The sequence below is a fragment of the Eurypyga helias genome, unplaced genomic scaffold (genome assembly GCF_000690775.1).
Source record: "Eurypyga helias isolate BGI_N326 unplaced genomic scaffold, ASM69077v1 scaffold6364, whole genome shotgun sequence".
NCBI lineage: Eukaryota > Metazoa > Chordata > Aves > Eurypygiformes > Eurypygidae > Eurypyga > Eurypyga helias.
In genome coordinates, this window is record NW_010244225.1 from 1 (window position 1) to 21864 (window position 21864).

Here is a 21864-nt window from a genome sequence, read left to right on the forward strand (position 1 = left end):
GGGACGAGCCGCCTCCCGCAAGCGCCGTGGGCGGGCCGCGGGGGCCCTCGCTTCCTGCCGTGCCCTTCCCCGAGACCGCAGAGCGCTGTGTTTATTTCCTCACGTCGAGGCCGCTTCCTTACAAACACAAGTGTCCCCAAGTTTTTATGACGTTTAACTATTTACGTGTAATTCTGGTCGGTTTCCTTAGGCCTTTCCGCCTCGAAGAGCCCAGGAGCCGCAGGCGGGTGGTACCAGGTTTGAGGCAGTTCAGTGAGAGAAGGGTGTCTTCTTTGCCACTGGCAGCAAAGCACAAGCAGCTCACCCGAGCACACCTCGTATGCAAGCACGTGCTGCGCAGTGACTTACTGTACAGTTGTGCTGTCCAAAATCCCAGCATAAAGGGGCGCAGTTGTGCCGGGTACCCTGAACAAAAATGCACTCTTCTTCCCACAGCTGTAGAGATAGCGTTTTCTGGCAAGCACCGTCTGTTGACAGGTAAAGATGAGCAGTCCTCAATGCCTTCTACTGAAGGAGCTGTAAAAGGCAACGGATGAAGTTCACGCGTGTATGGAGAGTCCTGGTTTTAGTGTTGTAGGGAATGGTGACTTCCAAATTCTGCTCGGTCAGGTCTTCAGGAGTATGGTGAGCAGTCTGTAAAATAACAAAGTACTTAAACTTACCTGGTCTCTTCAGCTTTATGGTGGGGTAAGTAATTTCCATGCCAAGCCTCAGCAGGGAGTTTAGGGATCAGTGCTACACTGTGATGTGCTTTCCTTTCCACGGAACTTTGTGGACTTCAGTATCATGGGCATGGCTACAACTGAGTGCTGCATCAGTGATGAACCGACTCATCTAAGCAGCTCTTCAAATTAATAATTGCATTGGGATCTTCAGTAAAATTCTGAACCTTTAGGAAGGAAGAGTAGTTGTTTAATCTTGTGCTGAAAAATTATCTTTCTAGTTACATCCTCCTGTCAGTTTTTAATATCAAAATAATGCTTCAATGAAATGTTCTTTTTAGTGCTGACTGGAGCTAGTTGGGTTCGCTCTGTTTTGAGTCACCTTCAGAGGTCCCTTCCTACTTAAATTGTTCTATGAAAAAAGCACTGAGAATTTCTGACATTATACATCATCTTATGTTTTTTCCATGTAGAAAGGAATTTATGATGAAGCGTTAAGCAGTTTCTTTAGGAACATAGATACAAGGTGAGTCTTCTTATCAAGCAGCTCATGAGTTTAACACAGTAGTAGATCAACAGTTCTGATATCTCCTCTTAAACTTACTTAGTTTTCTTTGTTTCAGGTCATGTGTAGTTTATGCTAGAGAAAGATTTTGCTTTTTTGTATTCTCCTGAAACACTATCTTTGCCTTTCCATTTTATCTATACTTACTTCAGTAGTTAAAAGCATTGAAAGTGTTTGTGTTTGTTTCCCTTCCCTTCTGCCCCAAAAATGGACAGTTGGGATCTGATAGCCTTTGCCATTCTGAATTGTGATCAAGCTGCAAGCCCTCTGAATACCAGCTTAGCAGCATTTACTTAAAGAACTGTACACAGGGTAGTCATGAAAGGTCGTGACAGTTTTTAAATCCCTTTTATCTGGCTAGTGTGTTACACAAAGAGTGGTGGCTATGATTTTTTTAAACGTTACCCAATTCATACCTTAAAGCATTCAGTCATCTCTTATCTCTCCAGTTAGAAAAATCCTGGCAGTTTGCAAGGATAAAACAGTTGTGCACTTGGATATTGCTGTTGCACCTTAATCAGTTGAAAAGCATTTGACCAGCCTCTGTTTCCTTCTGTCATATGGCAAGGCTGCGGTACCGCATTTAATTTTAACTAAAATGGCACTGAAATACTAGTAGTTTTGTCTCAAATTTTACCTCTCTGACAGAACGTGCAAGTGCACTGGCGTTCAGCATTACCACTCCTTGTGAGCATTTCCTAGAACATCTTTTTTTTTACCAAGAAAATTTGGTTTTAAACAAAGACTGTGTTTCTGTATGTGCCAGATATAAACCACCGAATTTACCACTGGCAAGTTTCCTGCCATAGAAACCTCCGTTTTCCCTCTGTAAATAGGAAGGACTTATCTCACTGAATACTGTAGAAATTTCAAGGAAGATTCCACTACCTGTGAAACAGAAGAGTGGTTATTCAAATCTCATCTTTCCCAGGAGCTGTTTGTTTCTCTGTTGAAACAATTCCCGCTTTTAACTGCAGCCTTGAGACCGAATTTAGTTAGGGACCATCATTTCAAACTCTGTTGCTGAGGATGTGAGGCTTTGGCCTTTTGTTGTTGTTATGGGGTTTGGTTTAGTTTTGTCAGAAAGAACTAGTTCACCTCCCAGGTCACTGCAGGCGTGACACCTTATGTCACAGAAGTGACAAACGTGAGTCTTCTATGCTGTGCTGTATGCTGTTCCACTTCTCAGAACAACTAATCCAGGTGGGCTGGCCTGTCAGAAGCAGCTATGAACAGCATTCTGGCACAACCAGACAGATGTTTTTTCTGTTATGGTGATTATTGAATGTGTAATATTGGAAATACGTTTATGCATATGTATGGTTTTATATGCAGAAATGCATGTTCTAAGCCTAGGGGATTCTGGGGAATGTGGGGTGCTTTTTCAGCAATTCAGTCAAAGTAATCAAAAGTATGGGCTGCCATGAAAGACCACAAAGACAATACTAAGAGAAGGAATTGTTGATTTGGCGCTTTTTTTTCCCCCCCTCTTTGAGTTCTCTTAGTCCCTGAAGAGAAATAGAACTTCTCCAGTTGGATTTACTGGTGCTATAGTGGACTCACAGGGAGTTGTGTAGGCTAGAGTAATTATGTGAATACTGGAGGCTGCTGTGAGCTGCTCAGCTAATGAGAAGAATTTGGAGAACCTCTTAAACCAGTGCAGCCCCATACTCTCTTCCCCTTGTTCCTGGTGGGACAGGGCATGGTCAGAACATTTGGTGCTATAGGGAATTCCAGCTGATGTTTTTGGAATATTACCGTGGTTGAATGTGGAATAGTCTAAGAGGTATTTTGAATTTAAGCTTGGCCAGCCCCCCGATTAAGTAAATAATTGAGGGCAAAATTAGATCCATCTTCCAGTATCCCTGCCTTTTTTTCCCTGTGTTGAATATAGTTTGGCCAGCCCAGAGTGTCTCATCCTTTGAGTGCAGAAGCACCAGCATTTGTTGTAGGGGAAATGTGATTGTACGCAGTGCATAGTCCCCTGGGTTTGCTCCCTACAACTAGTTGTGGAAAAAAGGAAAACTAATCTATGTCAGCCTGGCACGATTTCTGAACTGGTAAATGTTAATGGCAAAGTCAGCCAAGCGCAGTGCTGTGCTAATGCGGTTACGCTGCTTTCCCACCCTGGGCAGTCGCACAGTGCTGTCCTACCCCCGCTGAACAGCCAGTGGTACCCTTTGGTGCGCCGTGTTCCACTGTGTGATGCACACGTACCACATGCTGGATAAAAGATAATCCCTTCGAGTTTGGGCAATGCTTGTAGAATTACCAAAGAGCAGAGGCTGTATCTGAGAGTATACTTTCAGTGCTTATCTTTTCAGCTTCCTGAAGTACTGCTCAGGGTTTTTCTGATTGAGATAGTGTCCTGTAACTGCATTACCTGAGGGAATCGGGGTCTTTCTTAGTTACATGTTCAGGGTGTTTCTGTTTCTGTACATCCTAACAGTCCACTGAACAGGGAAGGTTAAGGAGGGAATTTTATTCCAATATATATTGTCTTATTTTCTATTACGATTATGAGCTTGGATTTATTACTTCATTTTTTTTTTTTCAGAAGTGGTGGTGATGGTGCTGGCATTTACAAGGGAAAAATCTGCTCTTTAAAAGCACGAGTAAGGCAATCTATAAAGGTCATTCTTTTTACATAACATATTTGTGTCCAACCGAGTAAGAATTTTCATAAGGTCCCCATAATTGCATATGTCTTTAAATACTACTTTAAATAGTAAAATTTCTAATAGTAACTTTTATGGTTCAGTGGAGTAATGCAGTTTGCTGCCAGTCTTGTTGAGTAATTTAAATTATAATTTTAATAAAATGATTGCAGATATTACTAACCAAGTTTTTATTTGAATTTTCTAAAGAGTGGGTTTCTTTGAGCCTCATTAAGTGATTAAGAAGCAAGAAAACTTGAAACATAGGCTTTAATTTCTTTACTCCTAAGTGTTGGGGCAAAATATTACCAATTTTTTTTTAAATTACATTATCTGAAATGCTGGCCTATTGAATGATTTCTAGCAAATCAGACAAGGTGAATACCCTTCATCTCTTAGTTAACAACTAAAAAAAGACAGTGTTTCTCTGAAGCATAGTAGAAACAACATACCTTTTGGGTTGCAAATAATTTTGTATTTCTTTGTGTGATTATTTCGAAGAGTGGTTTGCTTACTGACTGAATTTTAATTCTTTTCTTTCTCAAAGGCATTGCTGATTGACATGGAAGAGGGTGTGGTAAATGAAATTCTGCAGGGACCATTGAGGGATGTGTTTGATAGCAAGCAGCTTATCACAGATGTTTCTGGTTCAGGAAACAACTGGTGAGAACCTCTTCAGAAATCATTTCTTAGCAACTAATTAGAGGGCATTTGAAAAGGGAAATGATAACAGTAGCTTTCTGGTTCATTCGACTGCACCTGGAGAGCTGCAGCATATTACCACTAAACTTTGGAGTCACTGTTGCCTGGAGGAGGTCTTTGAAAAGCCTTTTACAGAAGGGGAATTCTGCTGATGTATCATTTTGTCTATTTTTTCTCCCTCTTTTTTGATTTTCTTTTTCAAAAGAGCATGCTTTTTATTTTTGTTTCTTTGGTATTCAGCAGCTTTCATTGCTCAGTCAAAGCCATAATCTAATTTGAGACTGTGTGGAAATGAGATATATGAACAAATGCTCTTCTGACTTCTAAGCATCGTAGAGTCTGGCTTGGTGCATATAAACTAAGTTACCTAAAAGAGAAATGCAGAAAAAGATTGATTAACATAACTAATTCCAAATTTTCACCGACACCTTAATGCATCTCTAATAATATTCAGTGTGCTACAGACTGGAAAGCAAATCATCAGCAAATGTGCTGAAAGTGTGCAGTGCAGGGAATAACACATCCTGCAACCTCACCATCTACCAGACAAGTGTGTTGGAAACGAGCTGTTTGGGCTTTTTTAATTACTGGTAGTAACTGACTCACACAGTACTCAAAGGAGGATCATAGGGAATATCCTTATTGTTAAGGAGTGTATAGTTTCATAATTACAATTTGATCATCCAGTGTGGGAGTTTTATTTCCTTATCCGCACAGAATAATAGTGCACACTCCGGAGCTGTGAACTTAGTGCTGCCTGCATCCTCCAGATGAAAACCATGTCCTCATTCCCGTATTCGCGTGATGTAGTCACAGCTTAACAACTCGCAGATAGGAGTTGCACCCAGCTCTTGACTCTCAACTGTAAAGTGTCAGTTAGAAAGAGTTAAAATGAAAACCCCAAAGCTTGATTGTTAGATTTAATATTTTTTAATGTTCTTTTCATATATTCAGGGCTGTAGGTCATAAGCTGTATGGCTGTCAGTACCGGGAAAACATTGTGGAAAAGCTGAGGAAAACTGCAGAACACTGTGATTGTCTACAGTGTTTTTTTATAATCCATTCTATGGGAGGTGGTAAGTAACTTTGTTATGGTTAGTATGATTGCACCAGCCACAGGTGAAACAGGAAAACCTGGATCTTTTAACAATCTACATCATTAAGAATGCAGAATAAAATGTTTAACACAGTCCAGTTAAGTCGACCTAATCATGAACGAAGCTAAGTGCTACCCAGAAAAAAGAAATACAGCTTAAATTCACATTTTAGGAGGCAGTGAGGGGATCAAGAGAGGTGCCAGATACAAGGAAATGCTGAGGGGTGTTACTGGTCGGAAGAAGGGACAGTGGCCCCAGAACACTGACATCATTGTTGTAATCAAGTTATTTTTGATTGTGGGGGAAGAGGTTTCCAAAAGGCTTTGAAGGAGACTTCTAATGTTGCTTAACTTTTACAAAACTTTGGCTTTCTGTGTTCCTTCCACATAACTTTGTTCAGGCCAGACTATCTACTTTGTTAATAAATTCGAAGGGAGAATACCTTGCAGTGACAATTTTGCCATTACTGTATTACCGCTAAGCCTTCTGCCCCCAGAAACGTGTTGGGAGCATGTTTTGTAACTGGTTATGATGTGGAAAAAGGCACAGGAAAGGGCTCTAAGTATGAAGCAAGAGTTTTGTCAAGGGCCTTTTTTGTGGCCATTTGCTTAATTTGAGAGACCCTGCAGATACTGTTTCTGTTATCGCAAAAAATTACTGATTTGTTCATAGATGAAATTGTCTGCTGCTGAGAGTGTTAGCTGTCCAGGACAGAGAAAACACAGTTCTCTGATTTGAACCTCGGTGCTATGTGTTTAGGGCTGATGAGGAGAGAAGTGTGTGTTCTGGGGGAAAGGGGTTATTCTGTTCTGACTGGAGAATGAAAAAAAATTTATAAAACCCCAAAGGGAAAGTAAATGATTGTCTGGGGCAGTTCATTTTTTTTTTTTTAAACAAATGTTTTATTTCAAAATAGATCTTTTTAAATAAGAAACAAAAATACTAGGTCAGAAAAATGTTGGTTATGTAACCAGACTTTCTGGTTTGCCAAAATTTTTGAGATTGTATACTTCATCCTATCTGGTATATTATGGGAAATTCTTTCTTCAATTATTTTCCTGTCTGGGGGAAACCTTCCTGTCTTAATTTACATTTGAGTAGGCTCCACTTTCAGCCAAATGCTTCAGAAATGTTCATTTATATATATAAAAAATTAAAAAGTTAGATGTTTCCAACATACAATATTTAAGGCTTATAATAACATGGGCAACCTTTTATCTTCTCTCATTCTGTCTTCATTCATAATTAGGGACAGGATCTGGTCTGGGAACTTTTGTACTAAATTTGCTTGAGGATGAATTCCCAGAAGTGTATAGATTTGTTACTTCAGTTTATCCCTCTGGTGAAGATGATGTTGTTACTTCTCCATATAACACTGTGCTGGCTATGAAGGAGCTTAATGAACATGCAGACTGTGTGCTACCTGTAGAGAATGAAGTAAGAAATAATATTCTATTTCTGTCAACTTCTTTTTTGTTAGACTGCGCATAGGAAGTGTTTCTTCCTTCTGTGGATTGATTTGAGTGCCAGGTCTTAAAAAACATCATTTCCTTTCTTAAAATAAAAATTTAACTCCTAAGTCACTTGCAGGTTTTTGACATTAATATGGGTATCGCTAAAAAGTTGCTCTGTACTTTCTAAATAGTCTAGGGGGATTCTTTTCATGTCTATTTCCAGGTAAACAGTGAAAAGCTGCTATTTACTGAGTCTTACATTCTTTTAGCAATCAATTTGTGAGTAGTATTAGTAGAAACCTGGGAGGGAAATGACTAACTGCTCTGAATTCCAACAGGCTTGACTTTACTAATTAGTGATATGACTACACAAGCCACTAGGCTCGTCTGAATCTAACTCTGATGACTCTCTTGCTGTTTATGAGAAAAGCAAGAGAAAGCAAAATATATTTAGAGAATATATTTTTGCTTTCATAGGAATGATGAGAATTTAAGAAGGTAATTTTAGAAGGGGAGGTTTTTTGAATAGTTCAGTAAGATTTTAACTTCTGAGTCAAGCTATGTATGTGTTGGTGACATGTAAGGCACAGACCTTTAGAACCACTGCAGTCCATTGGAATTGGTCGGAAGTTGGACTTGCATGTATCAACGGTAAAATCTTTGAACTCACACTATCATGTCTTAGCTTTTTCTTTACGATTAATTGAAATGAAAAATTGGCAAGCTGAATTTGAAAACTCTGTGTTCAAGACTTCCTATATGCTTATTTTTTTTTTCCTTTCTCAAAGTCTTTGTTTGATATAGTTAATAAAATTCATCAGATGACCAATTCAGGGAAGCTAGGGTCAACTGTGAAGCAGAACAGCTTGGTAACGTTGAGCGCGGGCAGTGCTAAAACTGTACGAGAGAAGCCGTTTGACGCAATGAATAATATCGTAGCCAACTTGTTGCTGAACCTGACAAGGTAAAGTTACAGGTCATTCCTCCGTAAAAGTCAGATTGCTAGAAGCAGATATGCAGGCCTGCATGAGCTCAAAGAATATGGACTGGTTTCCATTTGATATGAGTCTCCTCTTTAAGATTTAGTTACTTCCAAATGCTTTAAACATTCAATATTCTGACTGCAGTGGTGTTGCTCTTGTCATGATAGCCTTAGGACTAAACTAAGAAAAGGTTTATAGGCAGAAGGATACTGACTTCCACTAATGCTTAGTGCAACCCAGGGGGTTTGACTTTCTAGGCCGATTGTATGATTTTTATAAACGCCATCAGATCGTTGTTGCTCCTAAACTGTCTGTTGTAGGAAACTCCTGGTGAAATATACTTCTGCAGTACTGGCCTGCTTTCCTTTTAAACGGCTTGTCAGGAACGCTGTTGTGCATGTTTTGTTATGGCCTGTTTCATAAAACTGATATTCAGCAGCTATGTCCACGTTCTGACAAACAGTGCTAAAGACTGCAGTTGAGAAACTTAAGGTCTCATTCTTGATGATTAATTATTCTATAAGGAGAAGTCTAAGGAAATATGATATAGCACTGTTACTGCCAAATATGAAAGCTTAGTAATTATACAGGAACGGTTTCTTGAATGCAGCATTGTTTTACTGTAGGGAACAGTGGAAAAATAGATTTAATGAATATTTATAAAAGTAATTTACTTCATTTATAACAACTTGTTAATTTTTCAGCTCTGCTAGGTTTGAAGGTTCCCTTAACATGGATCTTAATGAAATCAGCATGAATTTGGTTCCTTTTCCTCGACTTCATTACTTGGTTTCAAGCTTGACTCCTCTGTATACATTGGCTGATGTTAATGTACCTTCTAGAAGGTAAGAAAAAATTATTATGGAAGCTTTACATTTGAAGCTTAATTTCTGATTCTTCCATAGTTTTAATTTTAAAAATTCCATTCCTTTAGAAAAACTAAGGGTAGAAGTTCTAAAAGTTTTAAGTCTGCCACATTGTCCTGCTGATGCTGAGAACATCCTTTGCCCCTTTTCTTTGGAACGGTTGAGTGAGTAGACTTGAGATGTAGTTTTGTGATCTCTCCTGGGACATATTTCTGTTGGAAAACTGTATTACTTGGATGATAGATAGAACCCACACCGCAAGTTCGAGTAACAGTTTGCAGCTGACTTATACTTGAAAGACAAACAAGGAATTAAACTAGACTCCTTGGGGATGAATGACATCGTCAGTCTGGAGATGCAGTGAGCCTATTTAACAGCTTATTGTAACAGTAAACTGATGCTTGTCAAATTTTGTTAGATTATTTATCCCATTGTCATGGCAGAAAAATAACCAGTTAAAATTGATTTCACTGAGTTTAGTGAGTTAAATTCAGTCAGCAAAAGGTCCAAATAGTAGCAGAGGCAGGTAATGGTAAGTGATGGGAGTATGCCAAGTGGAGAAGAGGGCAGAACCACCCCTTTTCTGTGACAGCAAGTTACAATGATCACTTGGATCTCTTGAAACCATACCCTCAGTAGACAGTACAGTGCTGAGGGAAGGTAGCAACCTAGAGGGAGATGCTCAGTCGCTCATGTTTCAGAATGAGGATTGAAACAGTAGTGGTTTTGTCTCCTTTATTTAGTAATTTTTTTAATAGGCAGATTGTGGCAGAAGTGATTTTTAAAAAAAAAAAAAGGCAGAGATGGTAGATGCAGAGAGTTTGGAAGAAATGGGAAGAATAGCTTAGATGCTACAGCTTCATAGAGACCTCCTCAAGACATCAGCCTCGATATCCCACAGTACAGTGGAACTTGCTTAAGGAGTTGGAAGAGAGGAAGAATAGTATCTGCTGTGTCATCTTTTGAAAGCAGTCATACTTGATAAAATTCTAATTAAAATAGTCTGTCTTTTCCTAAATCATTAATCAAAATTAATACAGTTATATGATTAATTGATCTTTTGAAATGGTAAAGTGTAACAGACACATAATCAGTTCTGTAAGGGTCAGCAGCACTTTGGTATTCCTTGTCAGATCCTTCCCAAGCAGAGAGATTGTTCGCTCAAATTGTCATATAGCCAGAACCTCGAGCATTTAAATCCTTTTACATATTTTAATACTTCTTAACCGTTGACCTAAAATTTGCTTAATAAAGGTCTCTTAGTCTATCCGCTTCTCTGACTTCAGACTCAACAGTGGGTTGTAACTTGGGGGAAAAGAGAGGGCAAAAATGGATCTGATCTCTCTTTAAAAATTTCTGATACCAACGTATGTACATATAAAGGTTTGAATCTTTTTCCTGTCATTCGTGGTCCCAGCTTAAACGTACTTTTATTTCCTGAATTTTATGAACTTCTAAACCGTGAGGGTTGGCGCTCTGAAAAACTTCTGTAGCCTGCTTTGTTAAGAGTAGGTAACTCTGTTTTCTTTCCACCTAGGTTGGATCAGATGTTTTCAGATGCTTTTAGCAGAGATCATCAACTAATTCAAGCAGATCCAAAGCACAGCCTCTACCTTGCCTGCGCACTACTCGTTCGCGGGAACGTGCAGGTTTCGGACCTGCGCAGAAATATTGAAAGGTTTGTAGTTTCACACCGAGTAGTCGTGGTATTTGTAATTGAAACTGCTGTCAGTTGTCCAGAGCACTCTCACTGTTCATTTGAAGAATTCCAATACCAAATCAGTTTACTGAGAAATATTTTTCTTAATTTCAGAAGGGAAGAAAATAATGTACTTAGAATAAGTCACAGCATTCTTGGATTTCCGAATAAAGGGAGCTGAATAGATGTCCCTGTGCTCTTCCCATTCTCAAAAATTAAAAAAAAAAAAAAAAAAGAAAAACCCAACCTTCCAGAGGTCTCCTGCCAGTAAGGGATGTTGGAGGAACAGGTTCCATAGTATTTTTCTGAACAGGAGCCCTCTCTTTCATGATTACTGCTGTGTAGATAACGAATCATTCTTATTTTAACAACTCTGTTGTTAGCACTGTTTTCTACCTTTCACGCTGATGATGTACGTGGTTACAGCAGGAAATGCAGGCGAGCGTCACATACAGAATGGATTTTACAGGCAGACAGGAGCATGTAGAGAAAATTTCTGAGAATGAAAAGCATTTTGCTTCTAAACTGTAGGTATACTGATTGTCCCTGCACAGTATTAATCTGACCCTCTTCTAAATCTCAGAGGGCTTGCAGTCCCTTTTGTAGAAATAGGTGCTTGTGACTTTTCAAACCCTGATATATTAAATTCACAAACCAAAATTGGTATTTGAAGTTTTAAATTTAAAACAGACACATGGTTTCAGAATGAAGTCTAAAATGTCTTATTTATAATACTAGTTGTAATTTTCATAGTCCTGAAAGCATGTTATCCTTTTCAGAGTGTTTGTTAGCTAAGGAAATTTAGGCGTTGTGTTCTTTACTTTCCCTAGGTAACTGTAAATTGTTGTATCACAGGTTGAAGCCTTCTCTGCACTTTGTCTCCTGGAATCAAGAGGGCTGGAAAACTGGCTTGTGTTCGGTACCTCCTGTGGGCCATTCCCATTCCCTTCTGGCTTTAGCAAACAACACCTGTGTGAAACCAACTTTTATTGAACTTAAACACAGATTTATGAAGCTCTACAAGAAAAAGGTACAACTCTGTCGTCACTGTAACATCCATAGCTGCTAATCAGCAGCATCTTGCGTCACTGGGGAACATAATATCACAAAGGGACTGCTTCATAGTAACAGCCCAAGACCTTTGTTGCCTATCAAGGAATCATTCTAAGAGCTGCTTCTTAAAAAGGGTAAACCCCTTATTAACCTGTACCTACCAGGCAGCAGGTAGGTGCTTCAGCAATGAGGCAGTGTCTGACAGAGCTGCCTACCAGTCTGGGGTGGGTTGACCTTGGCTGGCTGCCAGGTGCCCACCGAGCTGCACTCACTCCCCCTCCTCAGCGGGACCAGGGAAGAAAATAAGCTCATGGGTCAAGGTAAGGACAGGGAGATTACTCACCAATTATCATCATGGACAAAACAGGCTTGGCTTGAGGAATATTAATTTATTGCCAATTAATAACAGAGTAGGATAGCAAGAAATGAAACAAAAACTTAAAAACACCTTCCCCCTACCCCCTTCTTCACAGGCTGAGTTTCACTCCTAACTCTTATCTCCTCCCCACCCTGAGCAGCCCAGGGGGATGGGAAACGGGGGGTGTGATCAGTTCATAACACTTCATCTCTTGCTGCTCCTTCTTTCTCACACTCTTCTCCAGCGTGGGGTCCCTCCCGTGGGGTGCAGTCCTTCAGGAGCAGCCTGCTACAGCCTGGGTTCCTCACAGGTCCTGCCAGAAAACCTGTTCCTGCCTGGGCTCCTCTCCACAGGCTGCAGCTCTGAACCCTCCATGGGCCACAGCTTGCTTCAGGGCACATCCACCTGTTGCAGCGTGGGGTCTTCCACGGGCTGCCGAGTAGATCTCTGCTCCACTGTGGTCCTCCATGGCCTGCAGGAAGCCAACCTTATTCACCATGGCCTTCTCCACAGGCTGCAGGGGAATCTCTGCTCCAGGGCCTGGAGCACCTCCTCCCCCTCCTTGCCCCTGACCTTAGGGTCTTCAGGGGTGCTTCTCTTCCATTTTTCTCACTCGCTGTTACACAGCATTTTTTTCCCCTTAAATATGTTATCACAGAGGTGCTACCAACATCACTGATGGGCTCAGCTTGGCCCAGCAGCAGGTCCGTCTTGGGGCTGGCTGGCACTGTCTCCATCTGACACGGGGGCAGCTCCTGGTGTCTTCTGACAAAACCCACCCTTGCAATGCCTCCCCCCACCTCCCAACCTTGCCACGTAAACCCAGCACACAGTTTGGTCAGGTGTACCCAGGAAGGCAGGATATATGATATAAAAAGATGGATGTCTAAACTAGTAATGTCAGCTGTGATTGCACAGGGCATTGCTACTGAAGGTGCTAGGTAATTTAAGCAAGGGAAGTCATGATACAAGTCTTTAAATCCACTTTCTACAGTGCTTGCGCTCCCCTCTTTAGTGCAGGCTAAGAGACAGTTACTGAGCCAAAGGCATGAGGCGCCAAGAAAAAGGCTAACACTGAACTTGTTCTTCTCGTAGGCTCACCTTCACCATTACCTCCACATAGACGGGATGGAGCAAAGCTGTTTTTCTGAAGCCATATCATCCTTGTCTGACCTCATAGAAGAGTACAATGAACTGGATGCCACAAAAGGCGGGCCTAGGACCGATCCACCAAGACTGAAGATAGCCGTTTAAAGGAAGAAGAACTGATTTTTTTTTTTTAATAAACAAAATAATTCCCCAATCAGTCAGCCACTTGGGTTAAGCAGAATGAAGTGTGGAGTGCCTAGCCATTGTCATTCCAAAGTGAGACTGTGACAAGGGCTTCCTCAGCTCTCCGAGAGGTGTCATATTAAGTGACAGGCCTAGCCTGTAAGAAAGATGTGAAGGCACCTAATTATGGTGGGTATCGGCAAGAGCAGTCTTCCTAACTGTAAATTGACATACCATATGCTAGAAAGAGAGGTGATAGCAGCCAAAAATGTAGTTCTTTTTTCAGTTTAGGGTAAACTGAAGGCAGGCCTTGCTTCAAAGAAGGATCATTGTTGCTAGAGATGTCTTTTAACAAGCAACTATGAGAAGAAAATCCCACATAAACTTTTCAGGGGTGAAAGTGAGTCTCTTATGAAACTGGTTTCGTAAACTTTGCAGGATAGTCATCATTTCAGAATGCTCTAAGCTATGTTCATAGCCTGTACACTTTTGCTTCCCTGTTACACTTAACCATACTGGAGCATTCTGAGATGATACCAAAATTGCCAATATCAGAAAATTCGACCAAATAATATTAATTAATACTCCAAGTATAATACTTGAAACAAAATGTAATGATTCATATTCCTGAATGCTGAGTTGCACTTGATAATGAGATAGTCCGATATACCTCTGAGCAAAACATGCACTTACAGTGAAGTTATAAGGAGTGTTTGGAGAACAAAGTTTTATATGCTGAAAAGAATTCAAGTAAAATAGATGCTCTCATATTTATAATTACTGGGGTAGGCAGATTTTTATATTACAGCAAGAACTTTGACAAAATTGAATGTACAACTTTTTCCAGTTGTTTGCCAGTCTTGGCTGTCGCGGAGCAGCGAGACTAGTGAGCTGTTAGAGAGCGGAATGGGTCAGTACAGTGACTTCTGGAAACTCGAAGTCCTTCTTGCAGAGCTGGAGCGGGTGTGTAAGTCCAGAAGTATTCAATAAAACATTGCTCTCAAGAAATGTTACCACTTTTTTTTTTTCAAGAAAACATTCTGAAAATAGTAATCTCCTTGAAGCTTTGCAGTTCTGCTATCTGCAAGGTGTCCCCTTATTTGTTCCTTTACAAGTGCATTGTTTATATTCACGACACTAGGGAAAACTATCTGCTGCAAAAAGCAATCTGAGCTGAAAATTGACTTCTCCGGTTTGAAACGGCATTGATGTGTTGTTTTACTATTGCAGATGCAGAGTAGAAAATGTTAATTTGAGAATCAAGAATGATAGGTGAGGTATTACAGGGTACTTTTTTTTTTTCTACTAGGATAGAGCATTTATGAATTTACATGTATTTGAGTTTGTGGGCAATAAGTTCTTACAGTGGGGTAAAAAGCTGTCTTGCTGTGCCTTTTTTAATTACTGAAAGTTCTGTGTTTGACAGTGGTGGTGTTACAGACATACTTCTCAAGCCGGTATTTTCATATACAAACAATTAAGTTTAAAAAGATACACTCTTACTTGCCTTTCCCACGTGCTGTTTAAAAAAGCTGAATACTCACATACATCGTTTCACTATAAGCATTGCTGTGGCGGGGGAGTTACACTAACTTTGGGGGGTGAATGTGCTGTTGCACCCGCCGCGCGTTACAGTCAGCAGAGTAACTTGTCATAAAACTTTGAGTTCAGAAAACATGTCTCCTGGAGCGCTGCAGGTCCTCTGACACACGCACGATGTTATCCACATCATCTTCCACTTAAAGGAGCCTTCGCTGGGACACTCGAACTGCACGGTGATCATTCTGGACCTGTTCGGTATGCAGCACCTCTTGTCCATGCACACCCCGCAGAAAGTCAGTTGGTAGCTTCGGGTTGTTGAGCATCCGGAAAAAACTAGTTTTTCTGCTGTAGGGAGCTGGAATGTTGGTTGACATGTTTTTCCTTTTGGAATCTTTAATGTAAAAACAAAGAAAAGCTGGAGTTTATACACTGTAAAAACAGAACGTGTTAAGAAAAAATTGCAACGTTTACATAGAAATAGCTTGAACATTGCTCCTTCTGGAAGCCGTCTCATTTTGCCTTAGCAGCCAACAAATAGAAGAGGTTTTCTGAGTGACTGAATGCCAGGACAGCACTAGCAGTGCTTGTAGTTCAGGACATGATATTGTTTTGTTTGAAATTACAGATCTGTAGTTGACTACTGAAACCTGAAGACTGGCAGTCAAAAACAAGAGTTATTTCAAAACCCTTAAAAGGAAAAAAAAAAAAAAGAGGAAGAACTCATTTTATATTTGCAGTTGCTAATACATCCATTTTTCCATTACTTCCAGTATTTTCATTTGCCTTGGGGCCTGCAGGGAAGTTGGGGGGGACTTTTTACAAGGGCCTGTAGTGACAGGACAAGGGGTAACGGGATTAAATTGAAAGTGGGGAGGTTTAGATTGGATATCAGGAAAAAAATCTTCCCAGAGAGAGTGGTGAGGCACTGGAACAGGTTGCCCAGAGAAGCTGTGGATGCCCCATCCCTGGAAGTGTTCAAGGCCAGGCTGGATGAGGCTTTGAGCAACCTGGTCTAGTGGAAGGTGTCCCTGCCCATGGCAGGGGGGTTGGAACTGGATGGTCTTTAAGGTCCCTTCCAACCCAAACCATTCTGTGATTCTGTGATTAAGAAGCCATTTGATAATAGTACCTTTATTGTCTTCAGTATGTTGGTCAGGCAAGGCTGGATGAAGCACAATCTCTTTTCTTTTTTCAGCTCACATTTTCTATTTTCGCTGGTCACTCTGCTGGATATTCCTATCCCACAAGTCTTAGAACAGGGTGTCCAGGGAGTCGCCTGTACTAGGCACTTTTTCTTCAAAACTAGGGGTAAGCTTCTGTAAGCTAAGACAGAAATATGTTATTTCTGCAGCAGAACAGCCCCCAAATGAATAATTGAAAACAAAAGGAATAAGCGTTTGATTTCTGTTGATGAAGGTGCTTTTGCAGTTAAATCTACAAATGAGACATAAACAAAGTTATACAGAAGTCTTGGGGCTGAGCTGCCGTTAAAGTTTACTGACAGTGGGTGCCGAGAACCTAGCAAGGACTATGAAACTGCATCTCTTATCTGACCCTCCAGTTTAATGGGATGAAAATGTTATGTGAAGAGGGTTAGTTGTGGAATTTTTATGAAATGTCCAGAATGGAAGAGACACTGAAAACGATTTAAGGCCAAGCATAGCTTCAAGAGATGTGCTGAAAATGTGAATGTGGGTTTCTCTGTAGGTATTGTGAAGGCTTCAGCGTTGCTTTTTGAGAAGTAAAATTCTCTGGTCACTTCTAGATACCACCAAAAACCAGGCTTTTTGGTGGATTAGGGCTGGATTAAGTGGACTGCACTTAAAAAAAAAGAAACAAAATTACAGTCCAAAAGTTAACTGGTTGTTTATACTTGGTTTGTTTTTAAAATATGACCCAGGTTCATCCCCATGTATCCAAATTTAGTAACTAGAATTGACAAGGCAAGCCAGAAAACAAAGCAAGCACAGGGGAATGGAACTTAGGACTTGTTATCCATGCTAACAGTAAAAGGACTTTTCCAAATCGGTATTGGCCCGTTGAGGCATTCGTGGAATTCCCGCACAAGCTGATGTGATACTTTACTTCTGCTGCGCTGGAAGAGGGAAGGGGGAAGACCTCGCTTGGAAACAAAGCTTTCCAGGTGCTTTTCTTCCAAGGGGTTGGTGTCACCGGAAGAATAGCATCCTTCAGCACGTACAGCCACTGCGGGGACAGGCTGTTGGATCCCTGAACCGTCTCAAAGAGGCGGTGCGCTTACGGTTTCCTCAAGGAAATGTTGTGCAGTTGATTCCAGTTCCTGAGTAAGCGCAGTGGTGCGGGCTACTCGCGGAAGGAGTTTCTGAAGGTTGGACTTTTCGATCCACTGATGTGCTACAAAGTAAATGGCTCAACGCTGGTATCTCTCCAGGTATCTGAAATACCATAATTTTCCCGTAATTCAGGTTGCTCTCAAAGAAGCGGCGCAGCTTTCTGGTAGCCACATTCGTTGTATCGAAGACGAGTGGCACGGGGGACGGAGATGGCACAAGCGCAGGTGGCTGTGGCCAGGGAAGGGCAAGGATAGCTGCTGCTGGCAATCGTGCTTCCTTCTAGTGAACTACAGTGTTAGGAGCAGAGGAGGGATGAGGTTAAATAGACTGTCGCTGACCCTGGCAGACCTGGTGTGTGACGGTTACGTGATTTTGATCAGACAAGTGGGGAGGAGGGTTGTCCTTGCAGTGATCTGAGATTCTGTGAATTGATTTAAACCTGCCTGGCAGCCTTGATTTTTCTGCTTTCTATTGAAAGAACAGGGCTGCAACATGTTGATGTGTTTGTGTGAAAACCGAGTCTCCCCACCACCACAGACTGAGACAGAGAGACCGCTCCCAGGCTGCGGGATGGCTCTCCACCAGCAGCCCGAATTGCTCTGGCCTGGGGCGTAGCCCACCTCTGCAGAAAGACGGGTTGAAGGTGGCTTTGGCCAATTCCCTGGCGACAGGAGCCAAAAGGCTTTTTGCTTTCCATATTCATCGGGTTTAGAGAAAAGAGCCTGTGACCTACGATTAAGAGGGGTAATTAGGACAGACCAGTCCCCTTGGCAGTGGCCTTGGGCAAGAGCTGAGAATTTGCCAGCGCGCTGCCTGCCTGACTGCTGGAGCCAGGGATGCCAAGTGCACCGAGGCTGGTGTACACGGAGTTTACCGACGGAGCCAGGCCCACCTGACATCAGCCTGTAGTTTGTTGATTGAAGCTGCTTGTGCTGTCCAGGCCCACAGATGGATTGTCCAGCCTTCCTTCTGCCCGTCACCCTGGCACAGGGACTTGCTGCTGATTTCGGTGTGAATACGGGGGTACATCCAATCGCACCGCTGACGCACAGGCACTTGTAAAGCGGGTTAGGCTGGAAGGTCTGCCCGTTAGGATAATAAACTCCATTGAGCTCACATCCTACAGCTATCAGATCTGGGAATGGTGAACAACAGTTACTTACACAGGAGGAGCACGTGGCTCCTGCTCACAGGGCGCTAAAATGCAACCAGCATTTACTGCACCCACAGTTCTTCCCAGCCCAAGCACACCTGGTTTTATTTATACCCAATTAACTACTATCTGACTTTAAGTCACTCATCAACGCGTCTGCAATTAACAGCCTTGTGCACAGTGAACTGGTTTAAACATAGCCCCTGCCCTGGGATTCTCTGCCTGAGCAAAGTCTGAATCGGTACAAATGGCCCAGCACGGAGCTGCGGCACCAGCAAGCAGAGCTTTCCTCCGAAACCACCCTCCCCGTTTCCCGGAAGGTAAGGTGAAAGGCCGACTTACGTGCGCACACGCCTGTTTCGTACCTAGGCTCGTCTGCCGAGTAGTCGCAGTAGAGGCCTTTGTGGGGGTCGCAGACGTCTGCTTCGTTGCAGGTCTCTCCCGGCTGCCTGGCGCACACCGCGCAGCAGCCGCAGCCGTCCCTCGCCAGGCTCACCCCGGGGCTGCAGGTTGGTGCCGGCGGGCATCTGCATGGCCAGTGGCAGAGCTCCTTACGCTGGTGGGCTGCGCTGCTTTCCGCAGGTTTTTCTCCAGGCTTCCGTGGTGGGCTGTGGGAAAACTTACACGCAGTGGGATATTTTGGGAGTTGAATGCGTTACGAGTAGCTGGGATAGCATGAAACGAAGGTGGGATAGAGAAAAGCTGTGAAGTTTTATGAAGGCACTTAACGTTCCTCATCTTACAGAATCCAAAAAGCGAGGTGCCTTGAGGTTTAGGTAGGAGACAGAGGACCGATTTCATCCATCACGCACTGGGGTGTGGTACGACCAGTGAGCAGGGCCTACTGCCCCTATGAAACATAATTCAGGGGTCTCTCCTTTCCTTAATAGAACAGAACCAGTAGTAGAGCTCCAGTAGGGAAAAAAAAAAAAACAACCCTGTTTTATTGTAGATGGTGGATTAATGATGGTGGACCCACAAACTTCCTAGCAATTAATCGACTGCTGATTCCTCCTGCTGTTTGATAGCCAGGCACCGCCCTGCGTGCCACTTCTGCTGGCCAAAGCTCTTTAAAACAGTAAACCTCTTTTGAGTGTTTGTTTTGAGCCAAAACTTGAGTAGCTGTTTGGGAAGGAGCTCTTACAAATTCTCTTGATCTAGCTGCAAAAATTAAACCCTAATAAGGCAGGCTACTCATTGCACTGAGCTCCACAGGTCGTGTTCTACGAGTTAATCTCTGTGCGTAAGTGTTCCTTGAACCCAGGGCATACAGGACAAAGAGGTACCTCTAAGAGAGATTTGTAGCAGCAGCAGAAGTCAAGATCAAGCCAGAATTTGCTGTTTTCCACATCCTGTCTCAGACTTCATGCCTTTCTTTTCTTTTTACTTTCTTTTTTTTTTTTTTAAAGAAAGTCCTGAGCAACTCTTGATGAGTTTATTTTTCTGAGGCACGGGGGAAGATGAAGTCAGCACAGAGCGTGAAAGGATCTATTTGAGACAGCTGCATTCTAGCTGCTTTTCTGAAGAACTGCAGCTAAAACGTGGCAGTTTGGATCTCAGCATTAAACCTTCTCATGCTGCTGATGTCAGCAGAAATGCAGCTTCGTGGTATAGTTCTTCATCACGGATGACTGGATCCATAGTTAAGTGGGGGCACAGCCAGTGCTTGGCCACCAGTACGACGTAAGGCTCGGGAGCCGCTCTCATGGAGCGGCTCTGCCCAAAGAGCAGAAGGGAAGGACAGGGCCCAGCCCCCCCTCAGGTGTCAGTGCCACCATCTAGCTTGCAGGAAAGAAAAAAAAAAAACTTAGCCTGGATTTTCTCTAGGCACATGAACCGGTTTCTCTCTTCTTCCCAACTGCAAGGCTCTGCTGATGTAGAAACAACCATCAGTAGGGATGCTGAGGAGAGCTGGGAAGGGGTTATTCTGCTGGCTTTCCTCTCAGTTCAGCTTTCCAGCTGGGAGTATCTGCAGAATTCAGCAGTTCGTACGGCGTATCTCATGAAAGCTCTTGCAGCCTAATTGAGCTGGCCTAATCGTGTGCAGCAGTAAATGACCTTTTAAAAGGCTTTTTTCTACCACTAATTTCCATTTTTCATGGTCATTTACAACTATACTTAACGATATCTTAATCCACAGCTATTAGTGAAGCTCCAGAGCAATAGCTTTCAAGTTCCTTGGGCTGAATGATTTTTAAGATACATATTAATGCACAGAGGCAATTCGTATAGTAAATGAATATTAAACATTGTCATGTGGTGTTCCACGCAGCGTTCTGCAGATAGTTTCATAAATATGTCATTTAATAATTCACTGATAAAGGCTTTTTTCTAATCCTTTTTACCTAAGTGCAGCAATAATATAGAAATGCCTAACTTAAGCCTTCTTGGTTTTTAGGCAGCTAGGCTTTTACTATAAACCATAGTGTGAATTCGATGAACGCGAGCATTGCAGCTTCCTAAAGGCTTGCGCTGGAAGCATGACACACAGGGGTTGCCATACATTTAGAAGTGTTTAAGACTTTATGGTTGCTTTAGGAAACTCACTCACTTGCTGCTTTATTTTTTTCTTTTTTAAGCAGAGTACTATTATTAGGAATTTGGCCATGTGCCAGCTGTATGAGGTTATGTGGTTTGCATCAGATATCGTGTTTCAAATGGGTATGTGTAGCAGGAAGCAATCTGTGTGCTTCAACCAGTATGTTTAATATGTGTTACAAATTGAAACGTGCTTTAAACTACAGAATTCTACCTAAACAAGTGATTTCTCTATGCTTTTTCTTTTTTCAGGGAAAGATGTCAACTGAAAGGTGTGAGATGGCAAAGTTTCCCAGTAAGAAAAACACCATCAGGCAAACATGTGACAGTTTTAACTGTGGAATGACTGAGAAGCTCAGTCTACGTAAAAAAAAATCTTCAAAAGTCTATGAAGTTACAATGAAAATTTAAAGTTTGCTTATAAAGTTTACAGACCACATATTTTCTAATTCTTGCTTCCCAAAATTTCTATACCAGAGCTGTCCACATCGCACAAGCCCACTGCATGCTTTTCCTGGTTCTATGGGCAGATGAGAAAACGAGGCCATTGTGTAGGAACCCTTCATGTGCTGTTTGTTTTCTTATGTTTTAAAGACTGAGCAAGGTCTGTGTGGCATAAATAAGCAAATAGCAGAAGTAGGCGATGGATTGCTGCTGATGTTCAGTTATCTTAGTCTGCCTTTAAATATGCAGATAGTTAGCAGAGGGAGGCAGTCATTTGAAAATTCTCCATGTGACGTTCATCTTGGTCATAAAGGAAAAATACCCTGTGTACACCTGAAGTGGATTTTCAAAATTAAGCAAATAAATAATGAAATTGTCCTTTGACACAAACATCTTCAACAAAAGATACCACATAAAACTTTCTCATAAAGAGACAAAGCATGGCACAGCCCAGGTGCCTTTCTTATTTGTAAAACTAGCTTGAAGTCAGACCGCTGTGTATAACAT

At 41.9% G+C, this 21864-nt stretch overlaps 2 protein-coding genes across 2 annotated transcripts; one reads left to right on the top strand and one right to left on the bottom strand.

The window, feature by feature from the left end:
- Nucleotides 1-190: 190 nt before the first annotated feature.
- On the top strand, nucleotides 191-13455 carry TUBE1 (tubulin, epsilon 1; the record flags this gene model as incomplete). Its single annotated transcript, XM_010149672.1, has 11 exons — nucleotides 191-317; nucleotides 1136-1188; nucleotides 3785-3842; nucleotides 4432-4547; nucleotides 5541-5662; nucleotides 6933-7120; nucleotides 7926-8101; nucleotides 8825-8965; nucleotides 10524-10664; nucleotides 11541-11715; nucleotides 13192-13455. Coding segments are annotated over 11 exons (1456 nt in total), but the record flags the coding sequence as incomplete, so codon positions are not given.
- Nucleotides 13456-15019: 1564 nt separating this feature from the next.
- Nucleotides 15020-18983, bottom strand: WISP3 (WNT1 inducible signaling pathway protein 3; the record flags this gene model as incomplete). The annotated part of the gene is made up of 4 exons (XM_010149673.1): nucleotides 15020-15301; nucleotides 16040-16233; nucleotides 18115-18357; nucleotides 18718-18983. Coding segments are annotated over 4 exons (985 nt in total), but the record flags the coding sequence as incomplete, so codon positions are not given.
- Nucleotides 18984-21864: the final 2881 nt, after the last annotated feature.